The 21,712-nt window shown below is 42.5% G+C and overlaps 1 protein-coding gene across 1 annotated transcript in view; it reads left to right on the top strand.

The window, feature by feature from the left end:
* The first annotated feature begins 486 nt into the window (after positions 1 to 486).
* Positions 487 to 21,712, top strand: part of CASTOR2 (cytosolic arginine sensor for mTORC1 subunit 2) — a 131,469-nt gene continuing 110,243 nt past the window's right edge. Inside the window, exon 1 of the mRNA XM_068415373.1 lies at positions 487 to 862. Within this exon, the coding sequence (XP_068271474.1) occupies positions 750 to 862 (113 nt within the window). The 5' untranslated portion in view covers positions 487 to 749. The remainder of the gene's footprint in view (positions 863 to 21,712) is intronic.

Below are 21,712 nucleotides of genomic sequence, written 5' to 3'. Positions count from 1 at the left end.
ATACTTTCATGCAAATCGGGTTTTTTCCCACTTTATTTTTGCCGTGCAGGGAAATAGACGAGGATTCCCTGTCTGCCACGTAGAAGAATAAACAGGGTAAGATTCGAGTATTTCCTTATCGTTAATGATCACTCCTGAAGTTCTCCTTTCTGCTGGCTTTTGGGTTGCGGAAGATTTTCTAGATTCCCTCCGTGCCCGAGGCGGAACGAGAGGTGCAGTGAAAATTAGAACCAAACAGGCTCGTCTCTTACATGTATTTGTAATAAATTTCCTTGTTATTTTTTTTTTTCGGTCAAAATCGCACCTGAAGGCAGAGGCGGTGGGATGCGGTGTGGTGAGGGCCTCCTCCGCGGGGCGGGGGCCTACCGCTCCGCCCCGCCCCGCCCCGTCCCGCGGCGCGGACTCCAAGGCCCGGCATGCGGCGGGCGCGGCGCGCAGGCGCCCTGGGCCGGGGTTGAGTGGCAAGTTGTTTGTTCCAGCGAGCACCAGCTGCTCGGCACTCCGGGCTCCGCTGCCTCTCTGACCGGCTCCGCTCCGCCGGCCTCCCCCCGCCGGCCCAACTTTTGCCACCCTCAGCACCCCATCCCTTCCTGCCCGCTCCTGGAGCCGGGAAGGAGGAGAAGGAGCCAGGGGGGAAAAAAAAAAATAAAAAAAAGGCACCGACAATAACAGCCCCCCTCCCCCTCCCCATTCAAAAACACAAAATAAACCCCAGGGATAGATGAACTACAAATGAGAAAGAGGAAAAGATGGAACTGCACATCCTAGAGCACAGGCTCAGAGTGGCCAGCATAGCCAAGGAGAGCATCCAGTTGTTTACCTATGGATTAATCAAACTTGCTTTCTTGTCCTCCAAGACGAGGTAGGTGCTGGGGATGGGGCAGCGCGGGGGCTGGGGGCGCTTTTCTTGCGAGGGGGCCAGGCGCCCTCCTTGCGAGGGGACAGGGTGTTGGGGGGCACCCTCCTTGTGAGAGGGCAGGGTCTTGGGGGGGGGGGTATCCTCCTTGCTATAAGGGGGCCGGGTGCTGGGAGGGCACCCTCCTCCCTGCAGAGGGGCAGGGTGCTGGAGTGTGGGGCACCCTCCGTCCCTGCGAAGGGGCTGGGTGTTGGGGGGGTACCTTCCTTGCAAGGGGGCAGGGCAGCCTCCTTCTTGCAAGGGAGTCGGTTGGTGGGGTGGGGGGTGCCCTCCTTCTTGGAAAAAAAAAGCAGGGTCTTGGGATGGAGGACAGGGTCCTGGGGTGAGGGGCACCCTTCTTGCAAGGGGGCAGGGTGTTGGGGTGAGGGGTACCCTCCTTCTTGCAGAGGGGCAGGGTGCTGGAGTGGGGGGGACACCCTCCTTGTACAGGGGCAGGGTGCTGGGGTGGGTGAGGGCACCCTCCTCGCCAGAGCGCAGGGTTTTTTGGGGGTGAGGGGGGGAAACCTGTGTCTTCCCTATATCCCCGCCATCCCAAGCCTGGGAGATGGTGATGGGGTCAGCGCTGGAGTTTGGGGTGCCCCGGTACCGTTGCAGGGCAGCCCCCGGCGCGGCTCCTGCCGCCCTTGCCGGGCCGCCTGGCCCGGGGCTGCGCTCCGCGCTGGGCGGATGAATGAGAACAGGTGGGGGCCGGGGGGGCGGCTGCGGGCCCGGGGCGAGCGCCGGACAACAAAGGCAGCAACAGCTACGGGAGGAGGAGGAGGAGTGGTTTTTTTCCCCTCTCGCTCCCCCCCCCCCCCCCGGTTGTTGTTCCTTGCAGCACTTAGTGAGAGAGGGGATCGTGCACACGCGTGTTTGTCTTAAAAGGTGCTTTTTCAGTGCTGCCAGATTGGAGGGGAACGAGGGGAAATGCATGCCTTGCACTTGGTTCTCTTTAAAAATTGTGGTATTGAGTAATAAGGATTGTGATAGCTTTCAGAGGGAAAAAAATAAAAGAAAAACGTAGTGGAAGGCACTGTGAGAAATTTTGACTTTTTTTAGGGGGAGGAAAAAAAAATACTCTGGGCGGTTTATTGAATGTATATAAGCTGCCTAGGCCTTTCTCAGCAGAACAACTTGAATTGCAAATGCATATTCTTGTGTCTTCACTTAGCTTGTTGACTTTGTTGCTCTATTCAGAAAGAGGAATGGGAATGTAAATAACACAACTCAAACTCTTCTTGTTTTTCCAGCCTGATAATTCGTATTTCAGTTTTCTACCCATATTCATCTCGGATAGCATTCTTTTATGAAGGTGGGAAATTTTCTTTGGCAGGAGGAAAATAATAAATAGATAATAAATTTGCTTTTTATTTCTCAAATTGTTTTATTCCAGGCTGTAATTCAATCCTGTCTCTGCAATAATGCTTACAGCTGAATGGATCTATTTGTGGTGTAATTTGATTACAGTCCCTTATCTTACAGTTAAACTTCATGCATTGAAATTTCACTCTGATTTGGGGCTCAGCCCATTTGGCTCACCACTAACGTTGTTTGCAGTGTAAAGTGTATCAGCACCTTGTTTACTGCTGTCCCTGAATACTCAACAGGGCATTAAAGGCTCTCCAGTCTTAAATTTCTGGTTTTAATGTGTTGTTTCATTGTAATTGAAAGTAGTTGCTGATTTTTTGGAGGGGTTGTTGCTCTCCCTCCCGTGCTTAAAATGTCACTGTTAATGTCAACAGCGAAATCTTTAAATCTGTCACTCCTAATGCCTAGACTGGCTTTTGGTGGTTTTTTTCTTTTTTTTTTTTTTCCCCCTTAATTTTTTAATTTCAGAGATGGTCCTGTTGTCTTTTTGTTTCACACTGCATTTCACAGCTTCAGCATTAGAGAGCTGTGAAAGGGTTAGGACAGTAAGATAAGCCCTTTGGGGTGTGATACCTTGTCCTGCATTTGGGTGCAGCACTTGACAGTTTGGTATTGCCTGTGGTTACTGTGGTGGCTGGCCGTTTCTGTGCACAGTGAGTATCGATAATTTTTCCCTAGCTTTCATGGAATCTGGCTGGTCAGGAGCAAAAACTGTTTATGGAAAGGTTTGTTGGTCTGGGGAACTTCTATTTATTTCCCTTTTGTTTGTTTTGTTGTTCTTGCAGACAGTAGAGATGCAGGGGAGGGAAGGGAAAGCTTGTTTGTGTCATTCTTGAGACAACTGATAGTACTGAAACATTGTTTTCTCCTGTGTGCTTTTTACATGCCCTGAGGCAAAGAAGGTCCCTGCCCCACGGACCTTCTGCTCTGATGAACACCATGTGTATGAGGAATGTGAAGGTCTCTGGGAGATCTAACTCCATAAATTTATGATCCCACTGTTTGCTTTTCCTCCTCCTTTAAGTAGTGAATGGGCCCAGGAGACAAGGACTCTTTATACAGGTGTGAGACAAATCTCCCTACCCAACCAGCCCATCTGAAAAGGACCACTTGGGAGGATGGAAGGGGAAGGTGGCCTATGCCCCTGCTATTCTTATCTGATGAGATAACAAAGATACCAGTTATTTCCACCACCTACATTTTTCCCAGTGAGTTTTTACCTGTGCTGCAAGACTGCTAGTAAGAAAAAATGATTTGTGGGACAGATGTGATCCAGAGAGGTGGCAATGACATCATCAGTATCCTTATGTTAGTCAAGCAAGAAACTCTACAAATTTTACATAGGCTCTTCTGAGAAGTGATCTGGAGGGAGTATTGGAGTCTCTTTCATGTTCTCATACACCAGGGAAAAGGGCTGGAACAGTTTTTAAAATCTTGTACGTTTTTCTTAATCCTATTGGGAAGGAAAAGTAACAAATCTTCCTCTTTTTCTGTGACCTTTTCCCACTTTCAGTCTGCCCTTGTTCATGACATGAGTCTTTTAATTTAGCTTCTGTTACAATAGCAGTATTTTTTTGAACAAAGAACAGCAATTTTGGAAGTATTCCGATGGCCAGAAGCAAAAAAGCAGTTAACGAGGTGAAGAGGTGAGATCAGTAGTGAATAAAGCGGTGGGCTGAACTGAGCTGAAAGAAAAACACTATTAATCATAACTTTAAGTTGAGCATGAGGTATTTTATGCAAAGTTACATTAAGACAGGTAGTCCGGAAATAAATAATAGTGCAACTCCTAAGCAGTTACACTGAGCACTGCGCTCTTCATGCTCTGCCTAAGTGTGTGCAGACCTACTGATTTCAGCTGAGCTCTGCCAGGCACCCTCGTGGGGGATCAGATCCATGTAATTTTTAGTTGCATGCTGAAGATTGGCACGTGTCTAGTTTTTTTGCTGTTGCTGTCATCATCATCCTAGTGTTTTACTGATTGTGTTGTGTCTGTGTTTGGCTTGAGAGTTCCTTGGTGCCAAGGATCTTCACCTATTCAGAAGGTGTGCTGCTTGTTTATGCAGGTAAATGTAACATCTGTGCCTGGTTTTCACATTGCATCCTTTATCCTTTGTACGTGCCTCCGTAAGTGTTAGTTCTCTGGGGCAAAGAACTGTACTTGTCTGTAAATTCCCACTTCCAGCCTCCTGTGTGCTGCAAGAAGAACAGATTCCCTCCCACCAAAATTAAGTGTCTCCTTTCTGCTTCTTTGGTCAGAGTTAAACCATCTCATGCTATTGGATGATGTGCCACAAGTAACCTGCCTGAGGACTTGATAGACATACTGATGTGCCACTACACTGCTGTCTTAATTTTTTTTTCCTAATTGCAAAATATTTTTAACTGCATCTCCTTTTACTGCATAGGAATTAAATCTGAATGGAGAGGGAGGAAGGATTGTCTTGGATAATGCTTGCACTGAGCCACCAGTGCATGCAATAGGGAGAAGGAAGGTGAGCCTGACCTTGTCTTTTGAGTGTATATAAAAATATATGGAGAGCTTAAGTCCTGCAGGATAAAGTGGGGTCAGGGTTCTTCCAAGCACTGTATCTGTATAATGTAGTTAGCCTGATTTCTGGGTAATGCTTTGGTAGACCCTTGAACATCTGGAGTCAATGAGTTAACGAGTAGCCTTTCCTCTCTCTGTATCGGTACCTAATATAAAGATTTGGTGGTAAACAGTGAAATAAAGTAATTGAGGGAGAAAGGTATTATTTACATTCTAATGATATTAATTTATAACCAGGATGAAGTTGAGAGGTTAGTTTGTTCACAGGGCTGGGTGGTTAAAATAATTGTAGGTCATGTGTCTAGCATCACAAATTTTAACATCTCTAACTGAGAGTTTTCTGATACTGTTTAGTTTGAGATGGTCAGTATTTCAGCATGCTGAGGAGAAGGAACAAGCTTTGCATGTGTAAAGGATGAGAACTTGGTCACAGAAGTGTTTAAGGCAGCCATTTCAAAAGCATCTGTCCATCTGGTTTCTTTCCCAAGATGCTCAGGTCTTCTTCTAGAGCTGCAGTTTGTGTATATTGGTGACTTGAAGCAGAAACAGGCACTTTGCAAGCTTGCAGATGTGGCACTAAGTGCAAAAAGCCGGCCATGCAGGTGAGATGCTTCCCAAAGAAGCCGGATAGGGTGGAAGAGCCGGGCTGGGCTCTGCCCCATGTTTGACGTTGTTTGTCATGCTGCCTCTACCTTGGGATGCTCAGAGGTGGGAGGTATTCTTGGAGTGGAGAGGTGCTTAAAAATATTCTAATAAATAGGTAACAAGAAGTAAACGATGATAAACTGTACAAAATAAGCTGGATTTTCTTTGGTCTTTGAAAAAATAGTGAAACTAAGTTTGTTATCTTAGCAAAGTTTGTGGTGGTATTTTTGGTAATCTATCCCTTTTGCCTAGAAATAATTGACACCTCTACTTATGAACAGTGTGTTGTTGCTATTAATATAAGTGTTTCTCATTCCCTGATCACTTGTTTACTGTCTAGGTGTCCTGAAATTGGAGATACTGTAATAAAAGTTCTATTTTGGATTTCAGAGCAAATAGGACAAACAAGTGCTTAAAATGTATCTGTGCATCATTTGAGGACATTCAAGAGATCAGTAGTCTGTTCCCTTTGGTATGAACTCAGACAAACAAATGTCATTTATGTCCTTTCATGAAATACAGATTGGTTTGCAACATTGGGTGATCATCTGGCAAAGGCAAGTTACTCCTATTGTTAAAACCTTTTCTTTTTTCCCCTTGGCTTCTGCCATCCTGTATGTCCTAGGAAGACCACTGAAATAAGGCTTTTGCAGGTTATAAGACAGTGCTTACTCATCCAAAACAGGTTGCTCGTGTTCTCTTTTGTTGTGGCAAAGACTCCCAAATGTCTTGATTATTGATATTTCCCCCCCGCACCCCGACCACCCCGGGAGTGTCTGTGTGTGTGATAGCTGAGGTATGGGGACTTCTTTTTCAGTCTGACTTAGTGACCATCTGTTACAGAAGGACCGAGCGCTGATGTCCAGACACCACAGGAGGCTGGAGCGATGGGAAGCCTCACGGCTAAAGCCGCCTGCTTGCACGTCCCCAAAGAACTTGACCTTATTTTTTGTGTCACCGTGTGCATGTAGGGTGCTGAACTTGCTGGTGGATATTCAGGATCAGAAAGAGCTGGTGAGAATCAGTTAAATGAGAAGGAGAGAGAATAGAAGTTTCTTGTTTGGGCTAATGAAGGACGTAAGCTCTTCAATTGTGAATGTTACCAATTTGGGTTCAGGGCTGCTGGGTGTTTCAGCTGCTGCTGGGCTGTGAGAACATTCTGCAGTGTTTTAATCCATTAAACCTTGGAAAGAGCAGGTTTCCTTCCTGATAGTCTCTTATTGTTCATCTACAAATGTTGTTATTATTTCCCTTTCTTTTCTGCTTCTGGCACAGGGGCTGACCAGTGGGGCACTGCCTTATTTTACATCTTTCTTTGCCTGGCAGTCCTGTCGTGCGGTCCTCAACCTACCATGTGGTCTCATCAGGCTAAGGCTGATGCCAAGTCAGAAGCTGACAGGAGTGCTTAGAAACTAAATAAGATTCAGAAGGTGGAGCAGAAGTACTGGATCAAATGCACAGTGTAATGCTGGGGAGCACCACGTGCTGGAGAAATGTTGGTTTAGATATTGGACATTTTAACAGGGCTGTTCATTTTTTTTTTAAGATTTTTTTTTTTTCTTCCTCTTGTCTGAACTTGGACATTTGCCTTTTAAATAAATAAATACCTGGCTGTAGTTTGTAGTGGGCTGGTTGTTTTTCCTTATTTCCCATGCTAGACTATTTCCATCCATTGGCAGAGCTGTTGCATGGATGTAATGCATCATGTGGGGATAAGGTACAACATCAGTGGTGTAAGGGAAGCAACACTGCTGCCCACTGATGTTGAGCTGAGAAATAAAAAAGAGGAAAAAAATATTTATCTTTTGCTATGTAGCTCATTAAAAATCTCTTCAGCTGAATATTTGTTTATTACTTTCAGATGAAAGTCAATATTTAAATGAAAAATGTGGCTTTTATTAGTTCCTAGATGGCTCCCCCTGCAAGCTGGGGGTCTCATGCTTCAGCAGTAGAGCAAATGTATTGCAGGTCTGTTAAAGAAAAGTGTGACTATTGTGCATTCGTCATCAAGAAGTAACAGCTGAGTTGTTCATTAACACAATAGTTTGAATCCACAGGCTACTCCTTCTACTGAGTTATAACTTAAATTAGGCTCCATTTGATGGAACTATTTGACAATGCCTTGTTTGTGCTCTATAAATATGTAAATCTTTCCACTTAATTATTCTCTTTTTTTAATCTGTTGAACACACTCCCTCATTTATCTAACACACAACTCCTTAATCGTCCTGCATGTTTCAATGTTTTAATATATTTGGACAAGGGCTACAATTTCTTTTTTCAGAGGAAACAGTGCAGATTTGTTCTTTTGTTTACTGCCAACTCCAGAGTAAACTCCAGCTCTGATCTGCTGATAGCTGAAGGCTGGTAAAGGGAGAATTATACAACAGGAATGTGAGGAAATAACTCCATTCATTGCTCCTCAGAATCAACAGAGCAAAGCCTGTACATTGCAGTTATAATTTCAAAGTAAAAAGATCTCTACTCCCCACCCCGAGCTTGGCTTGGTTTTGTGTAGCTAACGATAAGATATGTTTGTTAAGAGAGAAAACAACAGACAAAAATGTTATATTATGGCACAAAAGAAATAAAGTTTGAGTAAGCCTGTTTCGTGACTGTACAATCCCTTGTTAATTTCAGACTTAACTGCACAAAGTTTTACTGTGCTGACCATGGAAACAGAGAATCTGATCTCATTTTTGTGGTCGGATGCATAATAAACATTTTGTACTGGTTGATAAAGTTTTATTTTCACATCCAAAACAAGCAGTGAATGCCTAAACTTCCTCACCAACCAGAACAGACTTCCTTACTTTGGTCTGTTAAATGTGCTTTACTAGAGATTAAAATAAAAAGTGTACTTCTGAACTGCCGCCTGCTTTAGAAGACTCACAGCGATAATGCTGAGACATCAGAGTTGCTATTTAGCACAAAGTTGGCACATGGAAAAGAGAAGTGGTGAGTTTGCTTGGTGGCAGCAAAGCATTTGTTAATGTTTTGGGGACTTCTGAGATACGCTTTTGTGGGGATGTCTCAGTAGGCAAAGTGAGTTTTTCAGACCTTTGCGGTCCAATTAAGTTTCAATAATGTGATGAAATAGATGTTTTTAAGATACTTGCGCTACTTATTGGCCAATAATTGTAGGGAGACTGTCCTTGACAGGCTGTTCTTGGTGGTAGGTTGTCCTTGACCCAAATTCTTCCAATGCAAATTGTTTATAAATTGGGAACCCAACCTCTTGTAAGTGTGAATGTGTGTTTGATCAAGATGTAACTGTAAAGGAAAAGTTCATTTTCTTTGCCTGCAAAGTTTTAGCATCCTTGTTACAGAGGATACTAGAGATGTCATAAGGTGTTGCAAGCTACACCATTGAAGTTTAGAGTAAAATGCAACCTTTAAGTCTTATGTAAAGTATTCAAATAGGTGAATTAAAAAAAATTGATACTGGGGGAATTTCTAAAGCTGGAAGGGGAAAATTTACAAGTTTTGACATGGGTCGAACAGCTAAAATGGGGGTGTGACTCTCCTTGTCTTTTTCTGTTCAGACTTTTTAGAAATATTGTTTTAGAGAATCTGGGTAATGATATGCACTGGTTTTAGTGATACCTGAATATTTATCCTAGTTCTGTGGTTAAAAGATCAGTATTCAACCCTTTATTATGCCACACATATATCCTGTTTTACAGGGTGAGTTGGTTGAAGTTGACAAGTCAGAGACCTTGATTGAAACAGCCCATGTTAATCTTGTTCAACACTTGTAGCTTTTATTTCTTTTTCTGAAGAAAGATTGACTTTTCTCTTTTGATAACCTCTAAGGCACTCGCTTGCAAATAAATGTAGTCTGGGCAAAAAGAAAATAAGGTGGTTCTTAATAATGAGAAGGATATACTCTGTATGCGTCTAAGCAACTGTATACATTTACATAGATTTACTTAGTCTTTATTTTTATGCTTTTTTGAAAATGATGGATGACTTATTACATGATTAATCTTTCAGTTGTGACCTTTTTCAAGCTGCTTTTGGGTGGGAGTTGGAGTTTGATTATAACATGGAAACCAAACATTTTCATTTGCTGTTTTTAAACTAATAAGCAATATTAAATGTGCTGAGTATTTAGGAAAAAATATCTCGGCCTATTTTGTGTTGATAACTAAGCAGTGTAATGTGACCTGTACTAAACAAACGAAACTGATGGTGACTTGAGACTGTGCTTGTCAAGGCATTGGAGCTAGTAGATCTCAGCCTCCCACGCCTGCTTCTTGTTTGCAGACTGGAAGGAAAAAAACAAGTTTACTTGCTTTTTCAGTTCCTGATTTGTTTCTGAACCTGGAATGAACTAGTGATCATTCTGAACTAAACTGAGTAATTTGAAATGTGGAAAATATTCTCCCTTCTTTCAGAAGATGCTGTTGCTGTCAGAATCTGGCTTATTGCGTAAATGGACTGGTTCCAGTTGCTTTGTCACAGATTTCTCCTCAATTGACTTGTTTAATTTGCTTTGGAGTTTCAGCAGCAAACATACTTCTTTCGATAATTATTTAAATTATTTTATTTACACCTAAGATGCCATCACTCAAAAAATGATTTCAGATATCTTTAAGTCAGATTAGCTAATGTTAAAATAAAATTGTGCTTTAATTGTTTTCATGTTCGAAGTACTTGGTTGCAAAATGGAAATGTTAGAATTAACCTGTCTCTCACTGCTGTGGGGATAAATTTGGGACAGTTTATGGTGTACCGAGATGATGTGCTTTGAGTTGCATGTTATTACCCATTTGTTTTTTTCATAAGGCAAGCAGAGTTTTAAAGTGCGTGGCTTGTTTGCATCTGCTGAGCTAGCAAGGTGTGAAACCATATGCTTGTGGCTCGTTCTCTCCTGAGCTTACCGCAGGTTTTAGACTAGTTAGTGCATGGTTTTTTTGAGGTGAGTGGTGGGAGTTGGTATTTTGCAATACTTGCCTTTTATGGACTAAGGGGACCCAAATTGAGATAGGTTATTGTTTTTGTGAAGAGTAGACAGTGTATAGCAATTTCTGTGCAAATGATATTAATACATTATTCTGGAAAATGAAATGGATTTGAGTTACCTGCACTGCAGGCAAGGTAATGGTGGTTACAGATGTACAAAACAGCTGGATTCCTAAAGAACAGAGCATCACTTTTGACACAGCATTTTTTTTAAATGGTTGCTTTCTTCTCAGTATTTCTGGCATACATGTGTAACAGTATTTTGATGGCTGCCAGGAACTGCTTTGCTAGACAAGTATAATTTTGGCTAAGCACTGAAGAGGTTAGCAAAGATTCAGCTTGACCAAAGCAGGCTTTATGGTTTTCTGGAGGGGAACGATGTGGGGGAGAGGAAGAGGAACAGAAGATGATAAAGCACAGGGCTGGCCTGGTGGATGAGCATGGATGTCTCATCACTCCATGGGAGCCTCATGCAGGACTTTGACAGTGCCATAGTGGAGCCTTAACCTTTTTGTACTGTTTTCAGTCTAAGCCTGGTACTGTGCTGTCGTCACAAAATTAGCCAACAGCAAACCTCCACAGAATGGTTGAGACCGGGAAGGATGTCTGAAGATCATCTAGCTCAAACCCCAGCTCGAGGCAGAGTCAACTAGAGCTGGTTGCTCAGGATTTTGTCCAGTTGGATCTTGTACTTAAAGCCCTGCACGGAGCTTGGCTCTCTTCTGTGTTAACATGTAGTTGACCTTGTTGACATTGTAACCCTTTGCTCCATTTGGTGTTACTTTCTGCACAGTATTATAATATGTGACTTAATGTCTCATTCAAACAGGACAAAGTGTGTTTTGAACGTGAGACTGTACAACCTCAACATGAGTGAGACTGTACAGCCTCTCAGTTTTGGAGAGAACTGTTGGTATGGAGGAAAAATTGCTTACTGCAGTAATTTATTGGTCCTTTATGTTTCTTTGTGAGCCTTTCATGTGAAACTGCTTATTGGCTGTAAACTGAAAAACTATCTGAAGTTAGAGCAGCCTCAAGGCTGCTTTAACTTGAACAAACTAGAAGCCAAAAAATTCCATAGCTGGCTAAGAGCAAAGCTTGCCTTGGGAAAGGGCACGTACTCACTTCTGTACCAGTGCAGACAGCTGAATTACAATTTGTAAGGGTGTTAGATGGATGTACAAGACTAATTAAGCTACTTGTACCTAAGCCCTCTACACAGGAGTTTTATTTATGTCCTTGACGTAAGTAAAGGAAAGCATTAGAATGGCATGAAGTCCAAACGTTGCTTGGTTTGACTTCAATGTACAGTATTGTGTGGTGGATGCCCTACAGTAAAAGTTGTGCTTTGGTTATTGTACAGTTTCTGAAACCCTACTGTAATAGTGGTCATGCGATGAAACCACAGTATATGAAAGAGTTTTCTCTGGAGTCTTCGATTGGTATCAAGTTACTCCAAGGCCCTGCATTTCTGAGCGGTTCTCATAATTCCTGTATGTACAGTCATTTTCTTGGCTTTATGCCTTGTCACATTACCCATCGCAGTGCTGTAATCCAGAGGCTGCTGAGGCTTGACCCCAGGACAAGCGCTCTATGTTTGTATGTAGGGAAAGGCTTGTGTCTGAGGAAGGATGAAAGTCTCTAGGGAAGGGTTTGTGCCGAATCACTGAGCTATCCGCTGCTCGCTCTTATGCTGTGACAGGCCAGAAATACTTTTCGTTTGCACAGGAGTGTGAAATCAGCCTGGAATGACTGAAGTAAAAGGACTTTGTATGTCCTGTACCCGTTTGAATGGCTTTGTTCATTCAGATGGTGGTTGAATTGTAATCTTAGGCAATGATTTAAATATGAAATAGTCCCAAAACAATATGGTTATCTATTAGCTTTTAATGATTTTGTGAAGCAGTGTATTTTGAATGCATATCTCATTGTAAAGGTGACAATGACCTAATTATCAGTGGGGGAAAAAAAAAAAAGGAAAAAAATCAGAAATGATAAATAGTATATGCACATATGTGTAAAATGCTTCCTGTGAGATTTCTGTCCTTTTGAGATGTACACGAGCATATGCTTTAAATTAATTTTCTTCTATGTTTGTCGTGTATCACTGAGGCTTTAAACTGATACATCCTTGGCTGTTAATCCATGTTTGATAGCCTTCCATGGCATGTTATTGCTGTTTATCTCCTTTTGAGTTCCCACTGACTGGACCATAACCATGCATTTTTCTTACAGATTTGTAGATGGCCACAGTACTTAGTTAATGGCTCTGTCTCTAGGTGCAGTCTCCATTGGCTGGAGAACTGAGGGTGTAGTTGGAGGATCATAGCAAAGCAGTTGATGAAATTCCTGGCCATGAGTCAACAGTTCCCACCCCCAGTGTTGTGGAAGTTGCTTTTAACTTGCTGAGTGTGATCCAAGTTCAGGGGGGAGGGAAAAAAAAAAACCCAACAAACCACCACCACCAAAAACCCCCACACCTTTGAAGCCAAATCGTTCTGGTTGTGTTTATGGCACAGGCTCACAGCCAGTTGCAGTAGTGCAGCTACAGGATGGTTAATTTCAGAGTTGGATTAGAAATGATTGACTTCTTAACCTTTCTTTACTGCCCAGGAGAATGGTCAGATGATTAGATCTTGTTGTAGGGATAGAAATAATTTATTTGTAAAGGAATGAGGTGTGCGAATAGCAATGGTGTTGACCTTTTTTCAAAACTATAGGGCAGGCTTATCCTGTATGTATTACTAGTATCATGTTTTGAATATTACATTTGCTAATTTTATGGTTTTAATTCCAACAGTAACAGTTTCTCCCTTTTACTTGGGTTTGAAAAAACTCGGTGACAGGAATAGAACAGTTCCTGGATTCAAAATAGAGTGGTACTTTTTCCTTGCCTTGTTTAAACATATTACTGATTATATATTCCTTGCAGGATCAGCACAGAGAAAAGGACAATGAAACAATTTCATGGTGCTCCTTAAATGAGTCTTACATAAAGCAAAGTTTAAAATGAATTAGGACCTGCCTTTTAAGCACTTGTCAAATGTTCTCAGTGTCAGGTTCTCTTCCCGCTTAATGTTCACTTTATATCAAATCTAATATGAGGTACATGATAATATTTTCAGAATCACCAAAGTCCCATTGAAAAAAAAACTGCTTAAGCACTTGGCACCCCAAGGCTCATTGGAAGCCAATGGGGCTTTTACTCGGAAATGTCTGTTGCTGTTGGAGGGGAAGACACTTAGGGGTTTTAAAAAATTTGCCTCCTGGACAGACTAGCTGACAACATTCAGGACAAGAGCATGGTAAAAATGCATTGAAGGGAGGCTTAGTGTGGCTGGTCATGCAGATGAGAGTGAAGATATATTTCTGAGAATTAGTTTAGGGACTCAAAATGGGGGTCTCCTTGTTCTTCTCTCCTCACATAACCCCGTGGGTTAGGGACTCGCTTTACTCCGTTTCTCCAGCATCAGGCCCCTGCAGTGCCCCGCTGTGCAGCAGTGATCCTGCAGTCCTGGGCCCTGTGCGCTCCGGGGATCACCCGTTACCGTTCATACTGACGGCACCTCTGAGAGGTGGGGAGATGCTGCTGACTTTCTTTGCAGAGGAAGAAACTGAGGCACGTAGGAGGGTGAGCAGTGCATCCATCTCACAAAGCAGGTCCGCAGTAGGACCTGACTGTTTTTTCCAGGTCCTGCATTGTCTCCACCACTAGAACTGCCTCTCTTTGGTAGGACAGATGAAGGCCGAGTTTCCAATCTGTGTTTGTGTGAAGCACTTGAAATCTTTGTCATCCAGCTGCTGCCTCCTTTCTCTTTGCCTTTTCTGTTTGTAGTTTTTCTAGGTTCGTTAGTGGAGGTGTGCTCTGTTGTCTTTGCTTGTACCTTGAGAGAGAAATATGAGTTGAAAGATGTCTGTTTGAGCTTCCAGTAATAACAGCAGCTTCCTGAGAGTCATAAAGAAAACAACCAGAAATGTGCTTGTATGTACGCGTGGTTTTTGATACACATCAACACACATGTATGTATGTATGTGTATAATATATTTGTAGATATATATGTGTGTCATTCTGAAGTCAGAGCAGTCCTGAAATGGAAATTGCCTCAGCTAGAAATGAGAGGTAGCTCGTGCTGACAAACAAAACCACATGTTTTTAGGGCCTCTAATAGCTGTGCTTCAGGATAGAGAATGTCTCTCTTCCCGGTACCCTTCAGATGACAGCTGCCACAACGAAGGCTGAATACGAAGAATACATTTTCACGCGGCTGTATCCTGGGCACTGGGAAGACTCGAGCTCAGAACAATAGCAGAGTACGGAGCTGCCAGCAGGGAGTCTGAGTGGACAAGTATAATCATGCACTGCTCAGCTTTCAAGGAAATTACAGTTAGTGCACTGACTTGCTCATAATAGTGATGCATTGTTTAGCTTAATAACTTATCAGCTCTCCAGGAACCAGCTAGTGATCACTGTCATCATACACTGCTAATCATTCTGTTCCCAAATTGTCTCAAGATGAACTAAGGACCTGTCACATCACCTATTAAACTGGCAAACTGAGTGCACTATAGATTTTTTTTTTTTTTTTAAAGCTAGCAGGAACAGTATCGCCCACCTTTTTTGTTCTCTTGTTTTGTCATTATCATATGTAGTTGTGCATGTAGTTTTTTAAGTGTCAGGTTGAAAGGACATTGTCAAATTATGTTGGTGCTTTTTTGTTTTGTTGTTTGGGTGTTTTGTTTAGTTTTTTTTGCATTTGTAGAGTCTTTGTTAAATTGCTATTCTTCGTGATAACTACTAGGGGACTGAATCTGAAACCTGCTTTTTAAGGAACATTTGTTTTTCATAAAGCATTTGGGGCAGAGGGGTGATTTTTTTGTGATGCTTGTCTTTAGTACCTGGGCTCCTGTCAATCACTGGTAAATGTAGCCGGACAATGGCCCTCTGTAGTAGCAAAGAGTGATTATCCCTCTTATACAAATGTGGAATTTAGGCACTGGAAGATTGAGTGATTTACCCACAGGCATGCAGGGAGATGTGGAAGAACAAGAAGGAGAAGCAAGCTGGTTTGAGTCCTGATCCCCATAGGCCGTATATCCCTGCTGAATGCATGCTGGCTTCTTGTCAAAGGGTTATTTGTGAGCTCCGAGCTTCTAGCACTGAAGGAGCCTTGGAGCTTTTCTTCTGAAGGAAAAGTGGCCACCAACACACAAATAGATTTTACTAGATAATATTTCTGAATCTGTTCTTTAAGAAGTAACATTTTAAACTGTTCTGACTCTTAATGCTACCACTGCTCAATTTTTCCTTACGAGCTGGAGAACCTGGGAACAAGGCACTGGGATCTTATTTTGCACTTTGTAGGTGCCTAATTTTGTGTCTGTGGATGGAGAGCTAAAACTTCCTACCTCAAGACCAAGCCACACAGCAGTAACGTGCCTATAGCTTTAAACTAGGTAGCTTGGATAAATCTGGTGCTATAACCAGTAAAACACAGAACTTGGCATGGACTAAGTGACCGTTTACCCTGGGTTTTAGATGTTGTTTTTTTTTTTTGTAGTCCATGCTGCTCTGTGCTGCTACATACATGAGAGCCCTTTCCTCATGCCCTGACAGCAGCAATGGTCAGATGCCAAATAAAAACCATTCTTGTGGAATACTGCAAAACAGCTTTGTTTGCTAACATTTAGATGAAAGATCCTAGAATAGTGCAGAACACCAAAGCTGTGGGGACACCTTTACGCGATCAGTAGCGCACAGGCATGCAAGTCACGGTGGGGGAGATCTCCAACCTGTTCAATACTTGGGGCTGAAATGATGCATCCATTAAAAGGGAAGGGGGAGACAGATGGATGTGCCCAACGGAAACAAGCCTCCTTGCTGTTCTGAATAGTGCAGGCAGCTGCAAGATAGTATCTACTGATCTCAGGAATTGTGCAAACAGTGGGGTGGGCTATTTTTATTAGACCAGAACAAGTACACCAGGATTCAAATGAAACCCTGAGCGTTTCTGTGTTTTTTCAGTTGTTTGAGGTGTTTGCTTTGGTTTCACCTCTCCTGTGTCTGTCTTGAGAAAGACAATTGTATCTCTCGATCGGTGACGTCTAGAATTAAAATAGGAAGGAGCCTTCTGCTGCAAGATTTATTGCCTGGCACATCTTCGTTGTCTGATGAAGTGTCATCTTTCGTTATGTTTTGAGTAGATGCTGCCTGACTGTGATATCTCTGAACCGCATGAGAAAACATTTGGCCGTACTTATTCTTGCCAATTATGGCAGTATTCTTCTAGCTCAAATCTCATAGGTGTTTGTGTATAGTATTGAAAAATCTAGTCCAGCCTCTGCTGATAAACAGAAAAGATCAGGTTGTTGCGAAATGGTGGTCTCTACAGAGACTTAAGTTTGTGTGTTCTTCAAATGCGTCACCTATTTCTGGCAGCAAGAAGTGAGAAAAATGCTGAGTAAGTATGTCTTGTCCCCAAGAGCAGGTTTCATAATAAGGAAATACCTGAAGCTTACAGGTGTGGCCTTCTCTTTTCCATGGGAATGTTTCGCACTTCTCCTGGAGTTTGCTGTCTTCCTTCAAAAACAATTGTTCAGGTAGCTTCCTGCTGCAAATAAGCCCTGTTTTATTGGTTCCAGTTGCTGTAGGGCCAACAAATGGCATTCAGCCCAAACTCCAAGGTTGTACCAGTTAACTATATTTTGCGTTGTACCAAGTTGAAAAACATTGCCAGGTAAAAAAGTAGAATAGAATTGAATTGGAAAGCCTAAAACCTGGTATGACATAATGCCAATATGTACTTTAACACAGCATAACCACTGCATAATGATTTACCTTACTGTTTGTATTGAAATGTAGCTGACTTGGTTGTTATGCTTGACCAGAGCTTTTTCTTGCACGATCTATTTCTTTCTTTACCATGCCTACAGATACAAGAGTGGAAATGTCCATATCAAAACCAATGATTTTGTTACAGATCTGCTTGGGATGCCCTGATAACCTAATTCTATGCCTGGCAAAGTCAGCAAGTTTCTCTTCATTGATGTGAGCAAGTTAGAGCCCAGGCTGAAAAATTAATCTGAGACGGAATGTTTCTGCAAACTCCTGTTCACGCGAATCAGACATCAGTACGCTTGAGGTTTCGGGGAAAATAACCCTTTTTGCTGGATGTAGCATGTATTAGGATCCTTGGATTAATTCATGTTATATTAAAACCAGCTCTTGATTATCTCTAGGTCAATTGTGTAAATGGTGAAGTTCCTGTACTAAGGGGACAAAACATCCAGTCTGGATCTAGATGAGCAGACTAAAAGCAGCATGCCACCTTCTCCTGGCATTTTGTTGCTGATTTCCCAGCTCAGAAAACTCAGCAGGCGACAGGATTGCTGATGGTTCATTCCCCATCATCCCATTCCAGACTCATTTGCATGATTTCTGCTACTTAAAGTTTTATTTTGCCAAGGCTCTCCCATCCCTTTGTTCTTCTGGATAACTTATGTTTACAGTGCTCCCATCCTGTTGCTCAGCAGCTCCACCATGGTTTGAAGCCATTGTGCGTTGTGGTGAGTGTGAAGACGCTGATACTGTGTGTGATGGTTGCCGAAGCCTTGCTCTTTTACCTCTCTTCCCCTTGTATTGCTGCCTTTGTGACTGTGAAATTGTGTTCAATGCTAGTTTGTTGAAGAAAAAAATCCATGATGGCTCTGTGCCATCATTTCAAAGAATGGCTGTTCACCAGGCTCTTGATGGAGACGTTTAAGAAGAAATTATTTTGCTCCTTGGGCATGAAAATGCTGGTTAAGAGTGCAACTGGCACAGGACTACCTTTGCCTGGGAGTCTGGCCAAATAGAAAATTTTTGTTTCCATTTAAGACATGGGTTTTCACCCTCAGTAGTCTTTTCATAGATGTTTTGTTTACAGCTGTCATTGCTGCTCAGAAGCAAGATGTGAGGCCTTGCAGTGAGGAATAGCCCATGCCACCTCAGAACATCTCTCAAATTGCTAGGCAATAGTTGGCTGCCATGCTGGAAGAGGGAGGATGCAGGGAAGAAACGGTGTTAGACTTAATCAAGGGTCTAGGAAAACTTGCGTGTACATTTTTTTGTGTGTGTGTTGAGCTTTATTTTTGAAACTGAGGGGAACATCTTCTCTGCATATCTATTGTGTAAGCCTCGGTGAAGAGATTCATCTGTTGGGTACACATCGCAGTGCTGCTGACCTCTTTACACCACCTTTGTTTAGAGCAGGAAAGACTGAAGTTCGCTAGTGCTCAAATAATTGCAGTAAAAACATCCAATCATTTTATCTTTGCCAGGTCTTTGTCTTTACAATTTTGGAGCCTCATTTTGTCCTTTTTTCAGGTACCTTGTACGGTTGTATTACAGCTGGCAGTGATACAGGCTCATTTCAATGAGGGCAATACTCTCATTCAAGGAAGAAGTTAACAGGAGCATGGCTCAACATTGAATGGTTTTCAGTAGACAATGAGCAAGCTAAGCCTGTGTAATAGGAGAAATCTTGATTCGATCGAAAGCAGTGGCCCTATTGACATTAATGTAATTGCAAGGGATGGACTTTGTCCCTGTCTGTTGATGGATTTGAGTGTTACTTTCTTTTTTCAGCACGCTTATGTTCAGTTCTTTATGGCTCTTTAAGCAGGAGATGCTGCCCACTGCTCGCACAGCTCTAGCATGAAGCTTTATGCACCAACTAAAACTCCACAGCAGCTGTAGCTTTGGTTATTGCAGCCTCAGATGAAACTGAAGCTAATCTTACAGAAATCCAGTAAATTATACTTCAGCTTTTCTTTGGACAGGTCAGCAGTGACTGGCCTGGAAACCTTGGTATGCTGTTGGATTTCTGTTGTGGAGAAAGCTTGACAGCGATTTAATCGAAAAGATCCCCTGGCCTGCATACCTTCAATATGTGCAACGTTGCTATCAAACTAGTAGTAGACTTCAGTACAGGCTTGCACACTGATAGATCTGAAGCAACAAGCTCTGTAAAGCCATTTTTAGTATTTTCATCCAAGCATTTATGGGTGATAAGAGTTGGCTACATGAAGCCTTCTCCTGAAACATTTACATCTGTGGAGCAGCCTTCCCATTCTGCAGATGACAGGCTGGGAGCATGTTTCCTTCTTGATGCCATGTAGAAAATCAGTGTCTCATAGTTACACATCACCAAACTAGTGAATGTCATGGCTGCATCCAGAACTGGGAAGTATCGTTTTGGGAGACTGGCTTCAGTGGAATTATCTGATATTCTAGTTAGCTGATTCATTACTGGCTTTCTCAAAACCCCGTAATGTCTCCTGGTCCTTTTCTTTCATAATTAACCTGTTTTTCTTGGTCCAGATTGTTGGTCCTTAAATAATGACATCCTTCATGAAAACAGTTTCTTCTGCTTAGAAAAGATGCACAAACTGTTCTTCTCTGTGGGCTTATAGCAGGACTTGTTCTCTTGGATTGTGTTTTGTGTCTTATTAAGAGTCCAGAGTGCTTGGAGATTCAGGGATTGTGTTAATTCACTTTAGAACAAGGTTTTGGTCCCTTCACTGGCGGTTTGTCTTCAGCTTGCTGCCTTTTGAAATCGTCTGCAAGTTCTGCACTGACAATCGGTCAATCTGTCGTACAAGACAAGGAATGAGTGACATTACTTGTTTCGACATATAACTGTTATGCTTGCTCCCTCAAGCCCTGTGAAGTCTTGTTATGTCAGGGTGTGTGGGAGAGGGTTGTCTATATTTTTGTTGTTGAGGGATCTCCTTTTGAGTCCATCTTTTATATCTCAGGCCTTGGAGGCATTTGGTTCTTCCCAAAATGTGCTGTTTTGAAGAAATGCCACTTGTGCTCAGCTGGCTAAAGCCTGTGCTGCTGAAGCAATGGGATTTGTCTGGTGCAGCTAAGCAAGCTTCTTGGGGCAGAGACTGTACGTGCAAGAGGTCTGAATGCAGGCTGGAAGCTGTTGCAATACAGATGGTAGAACAGTGGGCAGGGTGAATGCCATACAGATTGAGAAGTTAGGGGCTTGATACAGGAATTACTAAATCAGTTTTTTCAGCCGATGTTTTGCAGAAGGTTAAACTGGAATTACAAAGCCTTTCATCTCTCTCTCTTTCTCTCTCACAACACAAAATCATCACTTCCCCTTATCTTTATCATTCTCTTTAGTCTGCAGAAAGCAAATTCCTGCAGAATTCCTGGCATAAAGATGGAGACTGATAACACTGGTGTGTAAAACTGAAGTAGGAGCTGAAGCTACAGCTGTTTCATAGTTTCCAGCACATGGCTCTCGCAGTGTAGCTGATGGAAGATTCCCGAGTGAATCCTTGCAAGGGCAATGTGTTGTCTTGCTACACTGGAGTCCAGCTGCGTGCCTCAGTGCCCAGGATGGGAGAAGGCAGCGGTTACAGAGGCTGAGCAGGCAGCACTTGTGTAGTGAGTACAGAACTAGGAACCAGGATTCCTAGCTTCTATTCTTAGCTCAGTCACCAATTCATTGCAAAGCCTTTTGCAAATCATTCAGGCCTAGTTCTGCACGTATAGTAGCCCCCAATAAAGTCCTTTCAGTTTTTCCCTGGGGACGTAGGATCAGCTTCTTAACTGCTGTTTTTCTCTTACTCAGTAGGACTGGGAGAATGAAAATCAACATTTTTATGCGGAAAGTGTGATAATTTGTTAATGTTTGTGAAGCAGCAATGTGGGTATCGCTGTGATGTGTGTGACCTGGCATCCATAAAGGGGATTGATTGATTGCTGTTATCAGATGGATCTTTGGAGCATGGGATTTTTGGTCTCTCTCATCAGAATACAATTTTACATGATTATAGAGGATAATGCTGGAAATGCCTCTGCACTGGGCTTTCCACATGTCCAGATGGCAAGGTCAATGTAGCGTGGACCTTGCTCAATTGCTTTGTATGCCAGGATAAGTGCGGCTGCTTCTTTCTTTATGCTGCTGGCTCAGCTAGAAATTGAGGAGTTCTGGGGTTGTCAAGCTCAGAGTTGGAAATTAATACCTACAGTGAACTCTGCTTTTATTGGCCTTAAATTAATTTCCCACCCTTTTGCAAAGGTAAATGGGGACGTTCATTTTTGTACGGTACTTTTGCTTTAAGATCATCGGAGCTTCAATCTTAAAATGAAATTGAGTTAAAAACATTCTCGGCTAGGGGTTAATTTCTAGAGTATCTTGTAAGATAAAAGGGCACAACAAGAAGGATACTATAATGTGCAAACCCCTTACCTTTACATTTGGCTGTGCTGTATGTTGTGGCACGTG

The sequence above is a fragment of the Nyctibius grandis genome, chromosome 18 (assembly GCF_013368605.1).
Source record: "Nyctibius grandis isolate bNycGra1 chromosome 18, bNycGra1.pri, whole genome shotgun sequence".
NCBI lineage: Eukaryota > Metazoa > Chordata > Aves > Nyctibiiformes > Nyctibiidae > Nyctibius > Nyctibius grandis.
Note: the sequence above shows the minus strand (reverse complement) of the source record. Positions and strands in the feature narration are given on the sequence as shown.